Source organism: Salmo salar, chromosome 16, assembly GCF_965601325.2.
Source record: "Salmo salar chromosome 16, fSalSal1, whole genome shotgun sequence".
NCBI classification, from domain to species: domain Eukaryota; kingdom Metazoa; phylum Chordata; class Actinopteri; order Salmoniformes; family Salmonidae; genus Salmo; species Salmo salar.
In genome coordinates, this window is record NC_138306.1 from 28620049 (window position 1) to 28642811 (window position 22763).

General features: G+C 42.2%; 1 protein-coding gene across 1 annotated transcript in view; it reads left to right on the forward strand.

The window, feature by feature from the left end:
* Nucleotides 1-22470, forward strand: part of LOC106573487 (ras-specific guanine nucleotide-releasing factor 1) — a 36811-nt gene extending 14341 nt beyond the window's left edge. The window contains exons 11-27 of the mRNA XM_014148574.3: nt 223-286; nt 527-669; nt 799-881; nt 977-1225; nt 2331-2701; nt 3096-3218; nt 16053-16229; nt 17867-17973; nt 18082-18194; nt 18346-18406; nt 18655-18758; nt 18912-18996; nt 19130-19327; nt 19580-19659; nt 19788-19905; nt 20003-20071; nt 20256-22470. Of these exons, the coding sequence (XP_014004049.1) occupies nt 223-286; nt 527-669; nt 799-881; nt 977-1225; nt 2331-2701; nt 3096-3218; nt 16053-16229; nt 17867-17973; nt 18082-18194; nt 18346-18406; nt 18655-18758; nt 18912-18996; nt 19130-19327; nt 19580-19659; nt 19788-19905; nt 20003-20071; nt 20256-20348 (2238 nt within the window). The 3' untranslated portion in view covers nt 20349-22470. The remainder of the gene's footprint in view (nt 1-222; nt 287-526; nt 670-798; nt 882-976; nt 1226-2330; nt 2702-3095; nt 3219-16052; nt 16230-17866; nt 17974-18081; nt 18195-18345; nt 18407-18654; nt 18759-18911; nt 18997-19129; nt 19328-19579; nt 19660-19787; nt 19906-20002; nt 20072-20255) is intronic.
* Nucleotides 22471-22763: the final 293 nt, after the last annotated feature.

Sequence of the window (22763 nt, forward strand, 5' to 3'; positions counted from 1 at the left end):
AGTCCAACACTCTAACCACTAGACTACCCTGCCGCCCCCGTTTTGGTCATTTGGTCATTTGACTGTATCTGATTTCATCTGTTTATTGACCTGTAGTCCTACATGTGTTGAAAGTTGTTGAGCTACATAATAATGTCAGTGATATTGTTATTGATTATTCAGTAGTGGAGGGGATTCATGGAATGTGGTTGTGAGTGTGCTAATGCATATTGTTGTTCTCAGAATGGTGTGGTCTCTCTTATTGACTGCACTCTTCTGGAAGACCCCGAGGGGACAGATGATGAGTGTAAGAACCACAATGTTTCATTCCTACCTCACTGAAATATGGAGCATGTATACGGTGCTGTATTATGTATGATTCCTGCATGCATATGGTACAAGACGTAGTGTCACAATTTGATGAGCTATACTATAGACTCTCTGCAAGTTTCATCTGTTCTTCATTTAGAAGTACAATAAACCTCTCATTTATGCCATAGTAATGACCAATTTCTCCTATTCACCTCTGTTTTTGTTTTGCCCAAAGCCAAACCAGACAAGGGTGTACAGGACATGGAGCATCTGGACTTTAAGATCGTGGTGGAGCCTAAAGAAGGCCAGTCGTTTACAGTGATCCTGGTGGCCTCCTCGCGGCAGGAGAAATCTGCCTGGACCAGTGACATCAGCCAGGCACGTCTGTTCTGCTCTGCATGCATTGCATCTGTCTCTCTCCAGCAGGGAAACATGGGTGTCTGTCTGCAGAGTGGCTGTACTCACACCTTTCCTCTCCCTCATTCCTTCTCTTCTTCTCTCTTACAGTGCATAGACAACATCCGCTGCAATGGGCTTATGATGAATGCATTTGAGGAGAACTCTAAAGTCACCGTGCCACAAATGATCAAGTGAGCCCCATTCATGCAACAGGCAGATCTTTGTGGTGTCTTTATTTGTGTGTTCTAGTGTTTTCATATGTGTTTGTGTGTTTTTCTGTGAGCAGGTCCGACGCCAGCCTGTACTGTGACGACGTGGACATCCGTTTCAGTAAGATGATGAACTCATGTAAGGTGTTGCAGATCCGCTATGCCAGCGTGGAGAGACTCCTGGAGAGGCTGACAGACCTGCGCTTCCTCTCCATCGACTTTCTCAACACCTTCCTGCACTCCTACCGCGTGTTCACCAGCGCCAACGTGGTGCTGGACAAACTCATCACCATCTACAAGAAACCCATCAGTGCCATCCCAGCCCGGTAAGGCCATAAAGGAGCTGCTAGTGCTTTAGCCTTGACTTTGACAAACACAGTCAGCAAAATGTCTAGATCTATCTCATGCGTAGTGCTTTAGCTGTTTAAAGAAGATACATTGTCAGTGTTTTTGCATTGCAATGTCCCCGACACAGTAAAGACGGCTGTAGTTAGGGCTGATGACGATAACATCCCCTGACAGGCCCAGCAGCCTCTGGCCTCCTCTGGCTGCCTCTATCTCTTTTAGCCCACCACTGATTCCCTCACAGCTCTACTTCCACAGCCCACAGTATTAGGTATTTTTATCCACGTCCTGTGTCTGTGTGTCTATGTGTGTGTGTGTGCATTTATGTTTGGATGTGGGTGGGTGGGTGGGTGCTTGCGTGCGTGCGCAAGTGCGCAAGTGTGTGCGTGCAGTGAGGTGAGGTGAGGTGAGGAGAGGTCATGTCTGTGTGTGTCAGTGTGGTGTGTTCTGTGTGAAGGCAGTAATTGGGCCCAGACTCTTCTCCTGCTTGCCTAAGAGCATCTCAGCGGGGCTCTGTCGCTGTCACCTTAGCAACCGGTCTCTCTGCTGCAGGACCCCACCCTCCCCTGGTCTGCAGAGGATCTATAGTATGAAATATTTATGGTCCGTGTTGTCGGCCAGAGCAGAGCAGACCCCTTCTCCGGCCTAGGATAGTGAGCCCAACTCCCAGACTCTTATCAGGGGGAGCTCCCTCCCCATGCCCACACCCTGCAGCATGTTCTCCTGTGGAGCCTGTCATGTCTCTATGAGCCACCGCCACTCTGATGCTTGTGTCAGCAGCATGGCTGCTCGCTCGCGGTGTCACTTGCTGTGCTATTTATGGGAACTCGTGAGGTCTCGAGGAGGGTGGCAGTGAGTGGGAGAGGTCTTCTGCAACATTGTATCAGATTTTTTTACTTTTATTGCAGAAACACCATGTTGCCTTGTATTGTCGCTGTTGACAATGTATTGATTTTTATATTTAACACAGAAAGACATGTATAATTCAGATGTCTTAGTTCTTTGCAACACACTGAAGTGCTGAAGTACATAGCTACAATACATTCTTCTGACTAGAATAAAATGTGTTGTCTTTACCTGATGCAGATCCCTGGAGTTGTTCTTCGCCAGCAGTCAGAACAATAAACTCCTATATGGGGAGCCACCCAAATCCCCCAGGGCCAGCCGTAAGTTCTCTTCCCCCCCTCCTCTGGCCATCACCAAGACATCGTCCCCCAACCGCCGGCGTAAACTCTCACTCAACATCCCCATCATCACTGGGGGAAAGGCTCTGGACCTGGCCGCCCTCAGCTGCTCCTCCAATGGCTATGCAAGCATGTACTCCTCCATGTCCCCCTTCAGCAAGACCACACTGGACATCAACAAGTTATATGTCACCAGTCCCATCACCAGCAAGATCCCTGCTGAGGGAGAGGGCAAGACGGACAAGGCAGAGGAGACCACTGTGTCTAAACAAGGTAAGCCAGCTAATCTTCACTGTGGAGATGGGGGGATTTATGTCCTTATTGATGCTTCTAAAGATGAATGTTGGGCTATTTATTTGAATATAGAATGAGGGTTCAGGATTGTAATCATGACAGGTGTCTAGAATGTGGTATTTACTGACCTGTTTTGAATCATGACAGGTGTCTGGAATGTGGTATTTACTGACCTGTTTTGAATCATGACAGGTGTCTGGAATGTGGTATTTACTGACCTGTTTTGAATCATGACATGTGTCTAGAATGTGGTATTTACTGACCTGTTTTGAATCATGACATGTGTCTAGAATGTGGTATTTACTGACCTGTTTTGAATCATGACAGGTGTCTAGAATGTGGTATTTGCTGACCTGTTTTGCGCTTGGTGTAGATATTTCAGTTCCGGAGGAAAGTGACATTGACCAAAGCCAGAGTGATGATGCAGACCCAGAAACGTCTCCTATCAAGTCGCCAACCACCCCTCAAAAAAATGTGAAGTGCAAAAACTCCTCAGGTACATTGTGTCCCAGACAGCACAGTGGTGTTGTTATCACTCATTCCATGATACCAGAGCACCTGATTCACATGCTGGCAAGCCACCTGTATCCTCCTGTCAGCCAACATACGATATTTGTGACCGACCGGCTCAAATCGATCTTATGTAGGAACATTTGAAATTGCGTTTTTTACATTGGATAAAAGTAGAGACTCAGAGTTACAAAATGGTATATCATACACTACCGTTGATGAACAATGGAAAAGTAATTTTGCTTTGAAAGTTGGTAAACTTGTAAGCTCACTTTTGAGAAAATGGCCTTTGAATGTTTTGGTACTACTTTTGGAGAGCCCTCTTTGTCTATACCCATTCAGCATCGTTCACACCCAAGCTTTAGCCCCACCCATCTCTTTAACCTCTTACATCTAGATGTTCCGCTAGCGGAACACCTGCTCCAATATCCAATGATGGGCGTGGCGCGAAATACAAATTCCTCTAAAATCCGAAAACTTCAATTTTTCAAACATATGACTATTTTACAGCATTTTAAAGACAAGACTCTCGTTAATCTAACCACACTGTCCGATTTCAAAAAGGCTTTACAGCGAAAGCAAAACATTAGATTATGTCAGCAGAGTACCCAGCCAGAAATAATCAGACACCCATTTTTCAAGCTAGCATATAATGTCACAAAAAACAAAACCACAGCTAAATGCAGCACTAACCTTTGATGATCTTCATCAGATGACAACCCTAGGACATTATGTTATACAATGCATGCATGTTTTGTTCAATCAAGTTCATATTTATATCAAAAAACAGCTTTTTTACATTAGCATGTGACGTTCAGAACTAGCATACCCCCCGCAAACCTCCGGTGAATTTACTAAATTACTCACGATAAACGTTCACAAAAAACATAACAATTATTTTAAGAATTATAGATACAGAACTCCTCTATGCACTCGATATGTCCGATTTTAAAATAGCTTTTCGGTGAAAGCACATTTTACAATATTCTCAGTAGATAGCCCGGCATCACAGGGCTAGCTATTTAGACACCCACCAAGTTTAGCACTCACCAATATCAGATTTACTATTAGAAAAGTTTGATTACCTTTCCTGTTCTTCGTGAGAATGCACTCCCAGGACTTCTACTTCAATAACAAATGTTGGTTTGGTCCAAAATAATCCATCGTTATATCCAAATAGCGGCATTTTGTTCGTGCGTTCTAGACACTATCCGAATGGTAAATAAGGGTCGTGCGCATGGCGCATTTCGTGACAAAAGATTTCTAAATATTTCATTACAGTACTTCGAAGCATGTCAACCGCTGTTTAAAATCAATTTTTATGCCATTTTTCTCGTAAAAAAGCGATAATATTCCGACCGGGAATCTGTGTTTCGGCAAATAAAGGGAAAAACACGGGGGCGGCCAGTGCACGAGCCTAAGCCCTTTGTCCTCTGATAGACCACTTAGCAAAAGCGCTCGTGTGTTTCAGCCAGGGCTTTGAATTACGTCATTCAGCTTTTTGCCGCCTTCTGAGAGACCATGTGAGCCGTAGGAAGTGTCACGTTAGAGCAGAGATCCTTTGTAATGGATAGAGATGGCAAAGAAGTTCAAGAAATGGTCAGACAGGGTACTTCCTGTACAGAATCTTCTCACGTTTTGGCCTGCCAAATGAGTTCTGTTATACTCACAGACACCATTCAAACAGTTTTAGAAACTTTGGAGTGTTTTCTATCAAAAGCTAATAATTATATGCATATTCTAGTTTCTGGGCAGGAATAATAATCAGATTAAATCGGGTACGTTTTTTATCCAGCCGTGAAAATACTGCCCCCTAGCCATAACAGGTTAAGGGTTGATCCGAATGTACTAACAGCAGTCAAGGACCCAAGCTAACTTGATAGCTACTTCTAGACATCTAAGTGAGAGAGAACAACTCACTGAACATTACTCGCCCAAGCAGACCTGGTTAGGCTGTTATGTTTTCCAGTGCATTGGTGACTGCAACTGTCTTGTCAGATTGTCCGTCCGTAAATTCAGAGCGTTTCGCATTCAGAGCGCATACCGGATGCTCTGGCCGATCCGAACGTTCTGACCTCACAATGGCAGTCAAGCACCAAGCTAACTGGCTAACATTGGCTAGCTTGTTAGCTACTCCCAGACACATAATGAAAGAACACCCCACTTTGACCATTTTACTCACCCTAGCAGAGCTGGTTACCCAGACATCACACTGGATCTGGGCTGGCTCCGGCTGAGAGTCGGGGCACTCAGCTGAGAGTCAGACTCGGCCGACGTCATGTGGCCCCGAGTCTGAGCCGCCTTAGGCAGTATTACTTATGGCTAGGATGCAGAGATTGAGCTTGAGCTTGGAATAGACAACAGGTGGAAATTATAGGCAATTAGCAAGACACCCCCAATAAAGGAGTGGTTCTGCAGGTGGGGACCACAGACCACTTCTCAGTTCCTATGCTTCCTGGCTGATGTTTTGGTCACTTTTGAATGCTGGCGGTGCTTTCACTCTAGTGGTAGCATGAGACGGAGTCTACAACCCACACAAGTGGCTCAGGTAGTGCAGCTCATCCAGGATGGCACATCAATGCGAGCTGTGGCAAGAAGGTTTGCTGTGTCTGTCAGCGTAGTGTCCAGAGCATGGAGGCGCTACCAGGAGACAGGCCAGTACATCAGGAGACGTGGAGGAGGCCGTAGAAGGGCAACAACCCAGCAGCAGGACCGCTACCTCCACCTTTGTGCAAGGAGGAGCAGGAGAAGCAGTGCCAGAGCCCTGCAAAATGACCTCCAGCAGGCCACAAATGTGCATGTGTCTGCTCAAACGGTCAGAAACAGACTCCATGAGGGTGGTATGAGGGCCCGACGTCCACAGGTGGGGGTTTTGCTTACAGCCCAACACCGTGCAGGACGTTTGGCATTTGCCAGAGAACACCAAGATTGGCAAATTCGCCATTGGCGCCCTGTGCTCTTCACAGATGAAAGCAGGTTCACACTGAGCACGTGACATTCGTGACAGAGTCTGGAGACGCCGTGGAGAACGTTCTGCTGCCTGCAACATCCTCCAGCATGACCGGTTTGGCGGTGGGTCAGTCATGGTGTGGGGTGGCATTTCTTTGGGGGGCCGCACAGCCCTCCATGTGCTCGCCAGAGGTAGCCGGATTGCCATTAGGTACCGAGATGAGATCCTCAGACCCCTTGTGAGAACATATGCTGGTGCGGTTGGCCCTGGGTTCCTCCTAATGCAAGACAATGCTAGACCTCATGTGGCTGGAGTGTGTCAGCAGTTCCTGCAAGAGGAAGGCATTGATGCTATGGACTGGCCCGCCCGTTCCCCAGACCTGAATCCAATTGAGCACATCTGGGACATCAAGTCTCGCTCCATCCACCAACGCCACGTTGCACCACAGACTGTCCAGGAGTTGGCGGATGCTTTAGTCCACGTCTGGGAGGAGATTCCTCATGAGACCATCCGCCACCTCATCAGGAGCATGCCCAGGCGTTGTAGGGAGGTCATGGAGGCCACGTGGAGGCCACACACACTACTGAGCCTCATTTTGACTTGTTTTAACCTCTATGGGCTAGGTGGGACGCAGGCGTCCCCCCCCGTGGTGCACTCCATCAACAGCAGGTGCATTTCAAGAGCGGCAAATTTGAATCCAAATAAATGTAAAAATTCAAATTTTTCAAACATACAACTATTTTACACCCTTTGAAAGATAAACATCTCCTTAATCTAACCACGTTTTACTATTTCAAAAAGGTTTTACGGCGAAAGCATAAATTTAGAGTATATTAGGACAGTACATTTACAAGAGTTGTGTGTAATGTTTTGTCAATTCAAAGACAGGGTCACCAAAACCATAAAACCAGCTAAAATGATGCACTAACCTTTTACAATCTCCATCAGATGACACTCCTAGGACATTATGTTAGACAATGCATGCATTTTTAGTTCTATCAAGTTCATATTTATATCCAAAAACAGCGTTTTACTTTGGCATTGATGTTGAGGAAATCGTTTCCCTCCAATAACCGGCAGTCAAGTCAGCATCACAAATTAAATAATTAAAATTAGAAAACATTGGTAAAATATTATATTGTCATTTAAAGAATTATAGATTTACATCTCTTGAACGCAATCAACTTGCCAGATTTAAAAATAACCTTACTGGGAAATCACACTTTGCAATAATCTGAGCACTGCGCCCAGAAAAATACGCGTTGCGATACAGACTAGTCGTCATGTTGGGGAGATCTAAAATCGAAAATACTATGTAAATAATCCATTACCTTTGATTCTCTTCATCAGATGTCACTTCCAGGTATCACAGGTCCATAACGAATGTAGTTTTGTTCAAAAAAGCTCATCATTTATGTCCAAAAATCTCCGTCTTGTTAGCACATGATCTAAGCCCGCCGGACTTCACTTCATGAACGAGGGGAAAAAATATATTTACGTTCGTTCAAACATGTCAAACGTTGTATAGCATAAATCATTAGGGCCTTTTTTAACCAGAACATGAATAATATTCAAGGTGGACGAATGCATACTCTTTTATAACGTATTGGAACGAGGGTACCCAACATGAACTCGCGCGCCAGGTGTCTAATGGGCCATCATCGTTCCATGGCTCTTGTTCGGTCAGATCTCCCTCCAGAAGACTCAAAACACTTTGTAAAGGCTGGTGACATCTAGTGGAAGCAATAGGAAGTGCCAAAATATTCCTCAGCCCCTGTGTTTTTAAATGGCATAGGTTTAAGGACATTACATCAAAGTTAGATCAGCCTGTAGTGTGGTTTTCCACTTTAATTTTGAGTATGACTCCAAATCCAGACCTCCATGTGTTGATAAATTGGATTTCCGTTGATATTTTTGTGTGATTTTGTTGTCAGCACATTCAACTATATAAAGAAAAAAGTATTTAATAAGATTATTTATTTCATTCAGATCTAGGATGTGTTGTTTAAGTGTTCCCTTTATTTTTTTGAGCAGTATATATTACTTGGGGCTCGGGCGGATTCCGGTGATAGTTATCTGGCCCAAATGTATCGCTTGTGGCTCAGGCCGATTGGGGCTACTCTCTGGCAGATGATTACACAGGCTGCTTTATATAATTAACATTTCATTATGTATTTTTCATTGTTTCTTTGATCAAAAAATACAATTAACATTTACATTAAATTCTTTAAGAGTCCTGTGTAGTATTTTAGTATTTTGATACTTTGTGCAAGGCAATTGATAAGCATTAAAAACTTTGTGGATGGAGCCTCCCGAGTGGTGCAGCAGTCTAAGACACTGCATCGCAGTACAAGCTGCTTTGCTACAGATGCTGGTTCGAGACCCGTGCCGTCCGGGAGACGCATGAGGCGACGCACAATTGGCCCAGCGTTGCCCGAGTTAGGGGAGGGTTTGGCCGGCTGGGATGTCCTTGTCCCATCGCACTATAACGACTCCTGTGGCGGGCCAAGCGCATACACGGTCACCAGGTGTATGGTGTTTCCTCCGACTCAAGATGTTTTTTTTGTGGATGGGTATAATTTGTATGTATAAAGTGTATAATAGTAATATTTTAAATTACTAAATCGGGTAATTTTGTATACATTTATTAAAATTTGCATCTAGCTGCTTCTGGGGGGATTCTGGTAAGATTCCGGCAAAGTCGGCTGAATTCCGGTAGATGGAAATGCCCGATGTACTTGGGCTGATTCTGGGCAGTCATTCATTCCGGGCCGAATCTGACACCCAATTCAATCAGTTACGCTTCTGGGCCGATTCCTCATTGCTGGCTGGGTATGCTGTTTTCATGTTATCCAGAGCGTTGGTGACTGTAACTGTGCTGCTGGCAACAATTAAATTCCGCTTTTTTGCCGACTTTTACTGACACTGGCCATATTCAATGGGTGTTGAGTGTTCATAAGTTCATCAGTTATTCTGCCCTCCTGGCACACTCAGACGAGAGTGCTCTGAAATCTAAGTAGATGGCCAGACTGAATTTACGAACTCACCCAAAATGGTTACTTGCATAGTGGAGTATTTTGTTAAGACATGTAGCTAGCTAGCTTTGCAGGTAGCTAACCGACCAGGTTCAATGTTAGCTAGCTAACATTAGGCTATAGCTAGCTAAGCAAATGGCTCTGAGATACAAACAATAAGGTCATACACGTAACGTTAGCTAGCGAGCCAGCCAGCTATCGTTAGCTAGCTAGGTAAACAATGAACCATAATCACAACTCATGACGTTACTACCCTGCATGAATCTGCAGGTAACTTAGCTAACCAACCAGGTTCAATGTTAGCTAGCTAACATTAGGCTATAGCTAGTCAAGCAAGTAGCTCTGAGATACAAATAATAAGATCATGCACGTAATGTTAGCTGGCGAGTTAGCTAGCAATTGTAATTCACGATACATAAAAAAGACATACTGACCAGCTCAAATAGACAGAAGTGTGCTATATGGCAGAACAATCCCAACTCATCTCTCAGCATGTCCAGCCCACTCATTATCTCAGGCAATCATGACTAGCGGGAAGGTTGCTGCCTTGCTCTGTGGCTAACCAACTAGGCTCGTAATTGAATTTTTTTATTTGTATTTACAAATGGCATACAAGTTTGTTATTAAGGCACATGAAAGTTCACATGTTCAAGAAGGTGTTTCTGCCAAAAAAACGCATTTTGATCAAAATAAAAAAATGACGTTCAAACGGCTCTCCTGTCAAGTATTGACCGGCGACATACGCTTAGTTTCCTGAAACGGGTCACATTTATCAATGACTCAAACATGCTCCCCTGTTAAACAGAGTCAGTGATAAGAAATCAAAACATACAGTTTTAAAGGGTTGTTACTTTAATTATTATTTTTATTTTTTCACCTTTATTTAACCAGGTAGGCCAGTTGAGAGCAAGTTCCCATTTACAACTGCGACCTGGCCAAGAAAAAGTAAAGCAGTGCAACACAAACAACAACACAGGTTCAAACAAACGTACAGTCAATAACACAATAGAAAAGTCTATATACAGTGTGTGCAAATGAGGTAAGATTAGGGAGGTAAGGCAATAAATAGGCCGTAGTGGCGAAGTAATTGCAATTTATCAATTAAACACTGGAGTGATAGATGTGCAGAGATGAATGTGCGAGTAGAGATACTGTGGTGCAAAGTAGCAAAAAAAAAAAAAAAAAAAATATGGGGATGAGGGAGTTGGGTGGCCTATTTTCAGATGGGCTATGTACAGGTGCAATGATCTGTAAGCTGCTCTGACAGCTGATGCGTAAAGTTAGTGAGGGAGATATGAGTCTCCAGCTTCAGTGATTTTTGCAATTCGTTCTAGTCATTGGCAGCAGAGAATTGGAAGGAAAGGCTGCAAAAGGAGGAATTGGCTTTGGGGGTGACCAGTAAAATATACCTGCTGCTAAGGTGAACAGTGAGCGGAGATAAGGTGGGGCTTTACCTAGCAAAGACTTATAGATGACCTGGAGCCAGTGGGTTTGGCGACGAATATGAAGCAAGGGCCAGCCAACGAGAGCATACAGGTCGCAGTGGTGGGTAGTATATGTGGCTTTGGTGACAAAACGGATGGCACTGTGATAGACTGCATCCAATTTGCTGAGTAGAGTGTTGGAGGCTATTTTGTAAATGACATCGCCGAAGTCAAGGATCGGTAGGATGGTCAGTTTTACGAGGGTATGTTTGGCAGCATGAGTGAAGGAGTCTTTGTTGCGAAATAGGAAGCCGATTCTAGATTTCATTTTGGATTGGAGATGCTTAATGTGAGTCTGGAAGGAGAGTTTACAGTCTAACCAGACACCTAGGTATTTGTAGTTGTCCACATATTCTAGGTCAGAACCGTCCAGAGTAGTGATGCTGGGCAGGCAGGTGCGGGCAGCGATCGGATGAAGAGCATGCATTTAGTTTTACTTGCATTTAAGAGCAGTTGGAGGCCACGGAAGGAGAGTTGTATGGCATTGAAGCTCGTCTGGAGGTTAGTTGACACAGTGTCCAAAGAAGGGCCAGAAGTATACAGAATGGTGTCGTCTGCGTAGAGGTGGATCAGAGAATCACCAGCAGCAAGAGCGACATAATTGATGTATACAGAGTAAAGGGGACCGAGAATTGAATTGGTCGATGAATACGGCTGCATAGTATTGTCTTTTATCGATGGCGGTTATGATATTGTTTAGGACCTTGAGCGTGGCTGAGGTGCACCCATGACCAGCTCGGAAACCAGATTGCATAGCGGAGAAGGTACGGTGGGATTCAAAATGGTCGGTGATCTGTTTGTTAACTTGGCTTTCGAAGACCTTAGAAAGGCAAGGTAGGATAGATGTAGGTCTGTAACAGTTTGGGTCTAGAGTGTCTCCCCCTTTGAAGAGGGGGATGACCGCGGCAGCTTTCCAATCTTTGGGGATCTCAGACGATACGAAAGAGAGGTTGAACAGGCTAGTAATAGGGGTTGCAACAATTGTGGCGGATAATTTTAGAAAGAGAGGGTCCAGATTGTCTAGCCCAGCTGATTTGTAGGGGTCCAGATTTTACAGCTCTTTCAGAACATCAGTTATCTGGATTTGGGTGAAGGAGAAATGTGTGAGGCTTGGGCAAGTTGCTGTGGTGGGTGCAGAGCTGTTGACCGGGGTAGGGGTAGCCAGGTGGAAAGCATGGCCAGCCGTAGAAAAATGCTTATTGAAATTCTCAATTATTGTGGATTTATCGGTGGTGACAGTGTTTCCTAGCCTCAGTGTAGTGGGCAGTTGGGAGGAGATGCTCATATTCTCCATGGACTTTACAGTGTCCCAGAACTTTTTGGAGTTTGTGCTACGGGATGCAAATTTCTGTTTGAAAAAGCTAGCCTTTGCTTTCCTAACTGCCCGTGTATATTGGTTCCTAATTGGTTCCTAACTTCCCTGAAAAGTTTCATATCGCGGGGGCTATTCGATACTAACGCAGTACGCCACAGGATGTTTTTGTGCTGGTCAAGGGCAGTCAGGTCTGGAGTGAACCAAGGGCTATATCTGTTCCTGGTTTACATTTTTTGAATGGGGCATGATAATTTAAGATGGTGACACCACCGTTCAAAAGTTTGGGGTCACTTAGAAATGTCCTTGTTTTTGAAAGAAAAGCAATTTTTTTGTCCATTAAAATAACATCAAATTGATCAGAAATACAGTGTAGACATTGTTAATGTTGTAAATGACTATTGTAGCTGGAAACGGCTGATTTTTTTATGGAATATTTACATAGGCGTACAGAGGCCCATTATCAGCAACCATCACTCCTGTGTTCCAATGGCACGTTGTGTTAGCTAATCCAAGTTTATCATTTTTAAAGGCTAATTGATCATTAGAAAACCCTTTTGCAATTATGTTAGCACAGCTGAAAATGGAAGCAATAAAACTGGCCTTCTTTAGATTAGTTGAGTATCTGGAGCATCAGCATTTGTGGGTTCGATTACAGGCTCAAAATGGCCAGAAACAAATAACTTTCTACTGAAACTCGTCAGTCTATTATTGTTCTTAGAAATGAAGGCTATTCCATGCGAGAAATTACCAAAAAACTGAAGATCTCGTACAACGCTGTGTACTACTTCCTTCACAGAACAGCGCAATCTGGCTCTAACCAGAATAGAAAGAGGATTGGGAGGCCCCGGTGCACAACTGAGCAAGAGGACAAGTACATTAGAGTGTCTAGTTTGAGAAACAGACTCCTTACAAGATCTCAACTGGCAGCTTCATTAAAGAGTACCTGCAAAACACCAGTCTCAACTACAAAAGTGAAGAGGCGACTCCGGGTTTCTGGCCTTTTCCTTTTCTTTTCTTGTGGTTTTCTTTCAAAAATAAGGACATTTCTAAGTGACCCCAAACTTTTGAATGGTAGTGTAAATAAAGTGCCTTCGGAATGTATTCAGACCCCTTTGAGTTTTTTCCACATTTTGCTACGTTACAGTCTTATTCTAAAATGAAAAAAAATATATCCTTATTTTCTTCTCACAATACCCCATAATGACAAAGCCAAAAGATTTATTTAAATGTTTGCAAATTAATTGAAAATAAAAAACAAATACCTATTCAGGCCCTTTGCTATGAGACTCAAAATTGAGAGGCATCTTGTTTCCATTGATCATCCTTAAGATGTTTCTACAATTTGATTAGAGTCCACCTGTGGTAATTTAAGTGGATTGGACATAATTTGAAAAGGCACACACCTGTCTATATGAGGTCGCACAGTTGACAGTGCATGTCGAAGAATTGTCCGTAGAGCCCCGAGACAGGATTGTGTCGAGGGACAAATCTGGGGAAGGGTACCAAAAAATCTCTGCAGCATTGAAGGTCCCCAAGAACACAGTGGCATCCATCATTATTTAATGGAAGAAGTTTGGAACCACCAAGACTCTTCATAGAGCTGGCCGCCCGACCAAACTGAGGAATCAGGATACAAGGGCATTGGTCAGGGAGGTGACCAAGAACCCGATGGTCACTCTGATAGAGCGCTAGAGTTTGTCTGTGGAGATGGGAGAACTTACCAGAAGGACAACCATCTCTGCAGCACTGCGATTAGCATGAGGTTGTAAGTAACAAGAACATTTCCCAGGACATAGACATATCTGATATTGGCAGAAAGCTTACATTCTTGTTAATCTAACTGCACTGTCCAATTTACAGTAGCTATTACAGTGAAAAAATATCATGCTATTGTTTGAGGAGAGTGCACAATTTTGAACATGAAAAGTTATTAAAAAACAGATTAGGCACATTTGGGCAGTCTTGATCCCTCACCTTCCTCATGATCATTGATGCCCCACGAGGTGAGATCTTGCATGGAGCCCCAGACCGAGAGTGATTGACCGTCATCTTGAACTTCTTCCATTTTCTAATAATTGCGCCAACAGTTGTTGCCTTCTCACCAAGCTGCTTGCCAATTGTCCTGTAGCCCATCCCAGTCTTGTGCAGGTCTACAATTTTATCCCTGATGTCCTTACACAGCTCTCTGGTCTTGGCCATTGTGGAGAGGTTGGAGTCTGTTTGTTTGATTGAGTGTGTGGACAGGTGTCTTTTATACAGGTAACGAGTTCAAACAGGTGCAGTTAATACAGGTAATGAGTGGAACACTGGAGGGCTTCTTAAAGAAAAACGAACAGGTCTGTGAGAGCCGGAATTCTTACTGGTTGGTAGGTGATCAAATAGTTATGACATGCAATAAAATGCTAATTAATTACTTAAAAATCATACAATGTGATTTTCTGGATTTTTCACAGTTGAAGTGTACCTATGATAAAAATTACAGACCTCTACATGCTTTGTAAGTAGAAAAACCTGCAAAATCGGCAGTGTATCAAATACTTGTTCTTCCCACTGTGTATATATATATATATACTGGAGACAGAATATATATATATATATCTTATTCATGTTATTTGCTCTACCTCTGTTTTTCTAATAAATAGTCAAAAGTGATATAGAAAAATTATTCTTTGAGTGTTCTATGCAGAAATGCTCAATTCTGTGTGCAGTGATCTCTGCCACACAAGATAGAATTCATGCAGACTAATTCGGTGGAGAGAATATGAACATGCAGGGAAAGCCAACGCTAGGAATGAGTAGGTGTTGGGGATACTTGTGTCATAGCAACTACAGTATGAGCGTGTTTCCCTGCCTGCCGCCCCCGGTAACGAGGTTGTTTTAGTACAAGACAGTCAGTGAAGAAAGCTCTGCTGTCTGTCTTCCTGCTCTCAGGACAGAATGTACACCAGGTCAAAGGTGAATCGAAATCTGCCATAATTTGCATTAACAGTACCGGGGCGGCAGGTAGCCTAGCAGTTACGAGCATTGGGCCAGTAACGGAAAGGTTGCTGGTTTGAATCCCTGAGCCGACTAGGTGAAAAATCAGTTGATGTGCCCTTGAGCAAGGCACTAAAACCGAATTGGTCATGTAAGTCGCTCCACTAAATTGTACTCAGATTAGTTTTATATTACTCTCACCATAAAGCTTTTATTTGTTAATGAATGGTTATTGAAAGTCAGTGTACAGACAGTGTGCACAGAAACCAGTTCATTCTTCCATTATGTTGATATTGGTGGCTATATTTAGCTACACCCATCTTAAATATCAAAGCCTCATGTAAAGTCCATGTTCGACTGGGAGAGAATGTGGTGCTCTTGGATTCTGCTACCCTCTACTGGAGACAGAATAAATGAAAACCTGTCCTGTTACACAATGAATTACACTGACACAATAGCTAATGCCTTTTTGGGTAAGATCCATTTAGTTGCATATCAAGATTAATGTTGCTTGCTAACCGTTGTCAACTACCTCTTAAATCTAAGCGAAAAGGTTCGAGTTGCAGTTCCTACTGAAGTAGTAGTGACCCACTGGACACAGACGTCAGTTTAACGTCTAGTATTGATTTACATTTGGTTGAATTGTCAACTATTGTGAATTCAATGTGAAGTCAACCAAAAATGTCACCATGTCATTGGATTTAGGTTAAAAGTTGGGTGAAAATAATAAATGCCCTTACGTTGATTAATTTTACCACGTTGATTCACTGTCATCATATAGATTTTTTTGGGTTGAAATTATGTGGAAACAATGTTGATTCAACCCGTTTTTTCCCAGTGGTTAGAGACCAATAAAGAGCATTTCATGCAGCTGACACTATCATGGATCACTTTAGTGGCTGTCCAAGTGCAGTCATAATCTCAACAACTCTATTGGTCATTTTTATACCTACAGTACTTTATTGTAAAGGTATCGCATTACATCAATTAAGTTCACTAAAATAAATCCCATGGCATTTTACAGCCAGTATAACTGTCTCCATATTGTATCTTCCTGTAGAATTCTCCCTGTTCTCATACAACAATGGCACGGTGATGTCTTCGTGTCGCCCGGAGATGGACAACAACAACCGCAGTGCCCTCTCTGCAGCCTCCGCCTTCGCCATCGCCACGGCAGGAGCCAATGAGGGCACGCCCACCAAGGAGAAGTATCGCCGCATGTCCCTGGCTAGCACAGGTACAGAGCGTGTTAAACATCAGTTCTGTCCACAATGGGACAATTTGAATATACCACATTTTCAAAAGCATGAGAACTTTAATGTAATTTTTGTTCTTCTCAAGATAAAAAAAAATCTATATTGTCATTAACCTCTCTGGGCTAGGTGGGACGCTTGCGTCCCACCTACTCAACAGCCAGTGTAATCCCGTGGCGCGATATTCAAATACCTCAAAAATGCAAAAACTTCAATTTTTCAAACATATGACTATTTTACACCATTTTAAAGACAAGACTCTCGTTAATCTAACCACACTGTCCGATTTCAAAAAGGCTTTACAACGAAAGCAAAACATTACATTATGTCAGCAGAGTACCCAGCCAGAAATAATCAGACACCCATTTTTCAAGCTAGCATATAATGTCACATAAACCCAAACCACAGCTAAATGCAGCACTAACCTTTGATGATCTTCATCAGATGACAACCCTAGGACATTATGTTATACAATACATGCATGTTTTGTTCAATCAAGTTCATATTTATATCAAAAACCAGCTTTTTACATTAGCATGTGACTAGCATGTGACTAGCATTCCCACCGAACACTGCCGGTGAATTTACTAAATTACTCACGATAAACGTTCACAAAAAACATAACAATTATTTTAAGAATTATAGATACAGAACTCCTCCATGCACTCGATATGTCCGATTTTAAAATAGCTTTTCGGTGAAAGCACATTTTGCGATATTCTCAGTAGATAGCCCGGCATCACAGGGCTAGCTATTTAGACACCCAGCAAGTTTAGCACTCACCAAAGTCAGATTTACTATAAGAAAAATTGTATTACCTTTGCTGTTCTTCGTCAGAATGCACTCCCAGGACTTCTACTTCAATAACAAATGTTGGTTTGGTCCCAAATAATCCATTGTTATATCCAAATAGCGGCGTTTTGTTCGTGCGTTCAAGACACTATCCGAAAGGGTAAATAAGGGTGACGAGCACGGCGCATTTCGTGACAAAAGAATTCTAAATATTCCATTACCGTACTTCGAAGCATGTCAACCGCTGTTTAAAATCAATTTTTATGCCATTTTTCTCGTAAAAAAGCGATAATATTCCGACCGGGAAAGCGTGTATACGTACAAAGAGAGAGAAAATAAATACATCTCGTGCCCTCGTGCACGAGCCTGAGTCTCAGAGTACTCTGACCGGCCACTATCCAAACGCGATAATGTGTTTCAGCCTGGGGCTGCCTCGATATCATTCAGCTTTTTCCCGGGTTCTGAGAGCCTATGGGAGCCGTAGGAAGTGTCACGTTACAGCAAAGATCCTCAGTCTTCAATAAAAAGAGCCAAGATGAACAACAACTTGTCAGACAGGCCACTTCCTGTTCAGAATCTTCTCAGGTTTTTGCCTGCCATATGAGTTCTGTTATACTCACAGACACCATTCAAACAGTTTTAGAAACTTTAGGGTGTTTTCTATCCAAAGCCAATAATTATATGCATATTCTAGTTACTGGGCAGGAGTAGTAACCAGATTAAATCGGGTACGTTTTTTATCCGGCCGTGTAAATACTGCCCCCTATCCCCAACAGGTTAAAAATGTAGGTGTGATATTTACATGCCGTTTTTGATACATTTTACGCAGGGTTCCAAACAGACCAGAGGAATGGGGACAAAGAGTTTGTAATCCGAAGGGCTGCAACCAACAGAGTCCTGAATGTTCTGAGGCACTGGGTGTCAAAACACTCTCAGGTAATACTTCCAGATACATAGTTATTATAATTCACTACTTCTAATGTAAAATAGAGTGCAGGTTTGCAATCAGTTAACTTTTTTGTGTGCGTTTGTGTTGACCTCCAGGACTTTGAGAGTAACACTGAGCTGAAGCTGAAGGTCATAGCCTTCCTGGAGGAGGTGATGCATGACCCGGAGCTGCTGACCCAGGAGAGGAAAGCAGCCGCCAACATCATCAGGTACCTACCAGCACTACCATCGCCTCAGCTTATAGACACACACTGCTAACATTGAATACATGGGCTATAACTTCTATAGGGCTGATTAACACTGATGTACAGAGTAAAGAGAAACACATTCTAAATACATACCTGTTGTATGGTCTATTAGGACCCTGACACAGGAGGACCCTGGTGACAATCAGATCAGCCTGGAGGAGGTTAAACAGCTGGTGAGTGGGATGACTGCATGTGGATCTGGCAGTAATGTAAAGAAGACACTGTGTTTTACACAAGATGGCAATTGAGTCAATAGTGGACAATCTCTCCTTGACATATGTTAAGTATGTGTCTCAGGAATGTTAGAATATAGGGAAGTAGTTGTCATACCTGGCGTCTTGAGAATGGTTACCGGTGATGCTCTGTGTGTGTACTAGGCATCTTGAGAATGGTTACCGGTGATGCTCTGTGTGTGTGCTAGGCGTCAGTAGGGAAGGCAGAGGCGTTTGAGAGCCATTCTGCCCTGGAGATAGCAGAGCAGCTCACCCTACTGGACCACCTGGTCTTTAAGGTTATCCCATATGAGTGAGTGACACCCAAACACATGTTGTATTCTCAGTTGATGATACATACAGACATACAATATGGGAGACAGACAGTGATTTTGAATAACAACCATGCAGTATTAAAGAGAAGAAATTAGATGTATTTCTACTTGATCCTACAATATTTTTACAGAGAGTTCTTTGGTCAAGGCTGGATGAAGAATGACAAGACTGAAAGGACACCATATATCATGAAAACAACAAAGCACTTCAATGATGTATGCAGCTAACGACGTCCACCGCCCAACATAATATTACAACTGTACATTTTCACTTTTTTATTACAGTGTATGGCTTTGGTTGTTATGCATTAGGAACATGGCTACTCCTTGTCTGTATTGCCTCTGTTAGATCAGTAACCTGATTGCCACGGAGATCCTGCGCTGTGACGATGTGACCACGCGGGTGGCGGTGATGGAGAAGTGGGTGGCAGTGGCGGACATCTGCCGCTGTCTCCATAACTACAACGCTGTGCTGGAGATCACCTCTTCCCTCAACCGCAGCTCTGTGTTCCGCCTCAAAAAGACCTGGCTCAAAGTATCCAAGCAGGTAAGGCCACATCTCCTCACTACACACACCCAGCTCACTGATGGCTCGTAGCCTGGTCCTAGTAATATTATTACACATTTTATCATTGCACTGGGTCCTCAATACACTCTTATAAACAGCTTGTTATGACACCTCAGACCTCTATGTATCCTTATAGCGTACTACCGATTACACATCACTTTAACAATGGTGATTATACCTGGGTGTTTTCCAACATAATATTTTGATACAGTATTTTATTTAATCTCTCAGACTAAAACCGTCATTGACAAGCTGCAGAAGTTGGTTTCATCAGAGGGGAGGTTCAAAAACCTGAGGGAGGCTTTAAAGAAGTGAGTGTTTCTTCTGCTTGTTCTAATAACTACAAAATCCAACGTGTATCAGAAAAATTATACTGGCCATTTGGGCAGTGGATCGATCAAAGTATTAGCAAATTGATGACTTCTGTTTTTCATTTTAGCTGTGACCCTCCCTGTGTACCATACCTGGGGATGTACCTCACTGATCTGGCTTTCATTGAGGAGGGGACGCCCAACTACACTGAGGACAAATTAGTCAACTTCTCAAAGATGAGGATGGTAAGTGGTCTCTGCTTTGTGTAATGTTACAGAGATATTCAAATGCGTTCTGTGGCTTTGTATTGTATACATGGCTTATGTTGTTATCTCTCTGCAGATTTCACATATCATCAGAGAAATTAGACAATTCCAGCAAACAGCATACAAGATTGATCATCAGCCAAAGGTAAACTTTTAAAGCTGTTTCGTGGTAACTTCTGTTATATTGTACATATAAAGAGAAACAGAAGAAAATGGCATTGGCCATGAGGGAATTCCAATTTAAAGTCTGAGTGTCGGTATGTGTCACATCGTATAGATTATCGTAGTAGTAGTCAACCTGCTGAAACTGTATATTTGTCCTGGTCTAGGCAGCACGGTATTTGCTGGACAACGGCTCTGTTCTGGATGAAGAAAGCCTGTATGAAGCTTCTCTCAGAATTGAGCCTAAAGTCAACAACTGAAGAGGATGACAGTTTCCCAAAGTGTAATCTCTGTTCAAAAACTATTATCATACACAGTAGACATAAACAATAACTGGTGTTAAGTCATGTTTAACATTTTTGCTCTTTATACATGTATTGTTTTTAGATGTTATCTTATGTACACATGTTAATTTAATCGTCACATTGTTGTTGAAATATTTAATTTTTCCTCTGCAACAAGGACCATTTCACTGGGCTTATTAGAGTGATAACTAAAGTCACAATGATCTTGCATAATGGTGTGTCCTTTGTAACCAATGAAATTGATTGACACCTTTTCATACTGTGGACTTTGCACTTCCTGTAAGCACACCTGCTGCCAGGGTCCTACTGTACAGGAAATATTGTTCTCTTTACTCAAATAGATATAATGTGTTTATCTGCAACTGATGTAGCATTGTAAAAATCTAACCAGGTAAAACAACATGGACATTTTTAGACCCAAAATTGATGCGGCTAAACCAATGTGTGTTCCTTTAATTGTTCTATATCAATCCGCCTCCTCCCTGCTTTGATTATTTGCTTCCATTTGAATTTCTATCAACATTTGAGTAATCTTGTCACAGTTGAGATGTGAGAGATGTGAGAGCCACTAGCACCACAGAGCTTTGTCTTGTCATCATGAGGAGTGATTCTTACATAATAAGATATTACACTTGCCTGATACAGGAAACACTTGCTCTTAGTAGAAGTTACTGACTTGCAGTACAGTACTGAATCTGCTCTGAAATGAATGAAGAACAACTAATATATAAGGGCATATTCACACAACAAGCTTTTATCTAAGAACCACCAAGGTCTGGTTTCTTTTGACAACATTGAAGTCAAGTGTGAATACACCCTAACGTAAAACATGATTAACAATATTTGTAGCTTTATTTCATTACTGTTGCATGTTGCATTGTAACAGGCGGTTAAATCACAAACCTCTTACTGTATATTTGCAGATGTAATTCAAGTCAAGTAGCCATAAATACAATTTTGTTTTGCAGAATAAACTCTATTAATCCATGCAATTGAAATGGCTGGTAATAAGCCAGTGTACGTTATATCTCCAATACGAGTGTACTTCCAGTTTGACAATGATTAGTTGGGGGTGACATCTTGTTTGACTAGGAGTTTGGGGAAGTTTGCTGCTATTCTTGGAGCATGCCATTGTAGCTGTTTCCCTTTTTAAAAGCACATGTGTGTTAGCTTTCAATTTAAACTTAACGGAGCACACATATTAAAGAAAAATAAAGCAACACCCTTGAAATTGTAGTATTTTCAGGCTTTGTGATATTTGTGTACAGTAAAAGGTTGTTCCGCTATTATACTGTATCATTCAAAGACGATCTATGTCCTTTTGCTGTTCCAGTGATTGTGGAACGTGACCGTATATCACTCTGTTAAATGCATTGTTGTTTAAGAGTATGATAAAAGTAAGTGAATGAGTTACTCCGCCTGCAGCATTCAAAAGGTATTTTTGTAGTATTAGTATAAGGTAAGGGGTTACAAGAACACAGGAAAGTATTTTGTACTTTGTTGTTGTTAATTCACCTTGCTGAAATGTATGCTGTACATTTTGTACATGCAGCCCTGCATATTTCTTAATGTGGAACAGTGTCAAGTACACCTCTGAAAAGCATTGTATCCCAAGCGTCAACACAAAATGCTACAACAATTGTAATTTTGAAACCATGACTTAGAGGTAGAAGACAACTTCAAAGTGTTTTGCATATACTGTAATCCTGTCTATAATCATTCTCTTAGCAGGAATATAGTAATGTAGTGCTTATTCTGTGAATATTTGTATGTATTTTTACCATGTACAGTCTAGAAACATTTAAAGCTCATATGGCAGGCATGCAACACTGTATCAGACAATATTAAAACAATATATATACATATATATACTGTATACACTTATACGTGCACATACTCTTATAAATGAAATATTAACAAACAAACGTTTTGCTGTTAGCAATACCCAGTGGTATGAGAATTATCTTTCAACCCTTATGTTTATTTCCACAGCTTGAGAAATATTTCCAGTTTTGTAAAAAGAAAAAAATGTATGTTTCCTGATTACCTCTTGCTAATAAATCTATTCTATCTCAGGGGCATTGTTGTCTCAAGTGTGTTTGTGAGAAAACAATACATTTTTTTCTCTCTCGCTCTTCTCTCACTCCCCACCCCCCTCTATCACATGCACACACCACACAAACACACACTCTGCCATAGCCGTGGGAAGTACGGGTGCTGGAGGTGAAAGAATTTGTGTTGTTGCAATAAAAAGCTATTCAACTATTTTTGTCTTGCATTATATTATCATCATACTAGGCCCTGTAGATATATAGATATACTACATTTTATTTTCAACTTCAATAGCCCGTATGGAATTACTGAGAAACT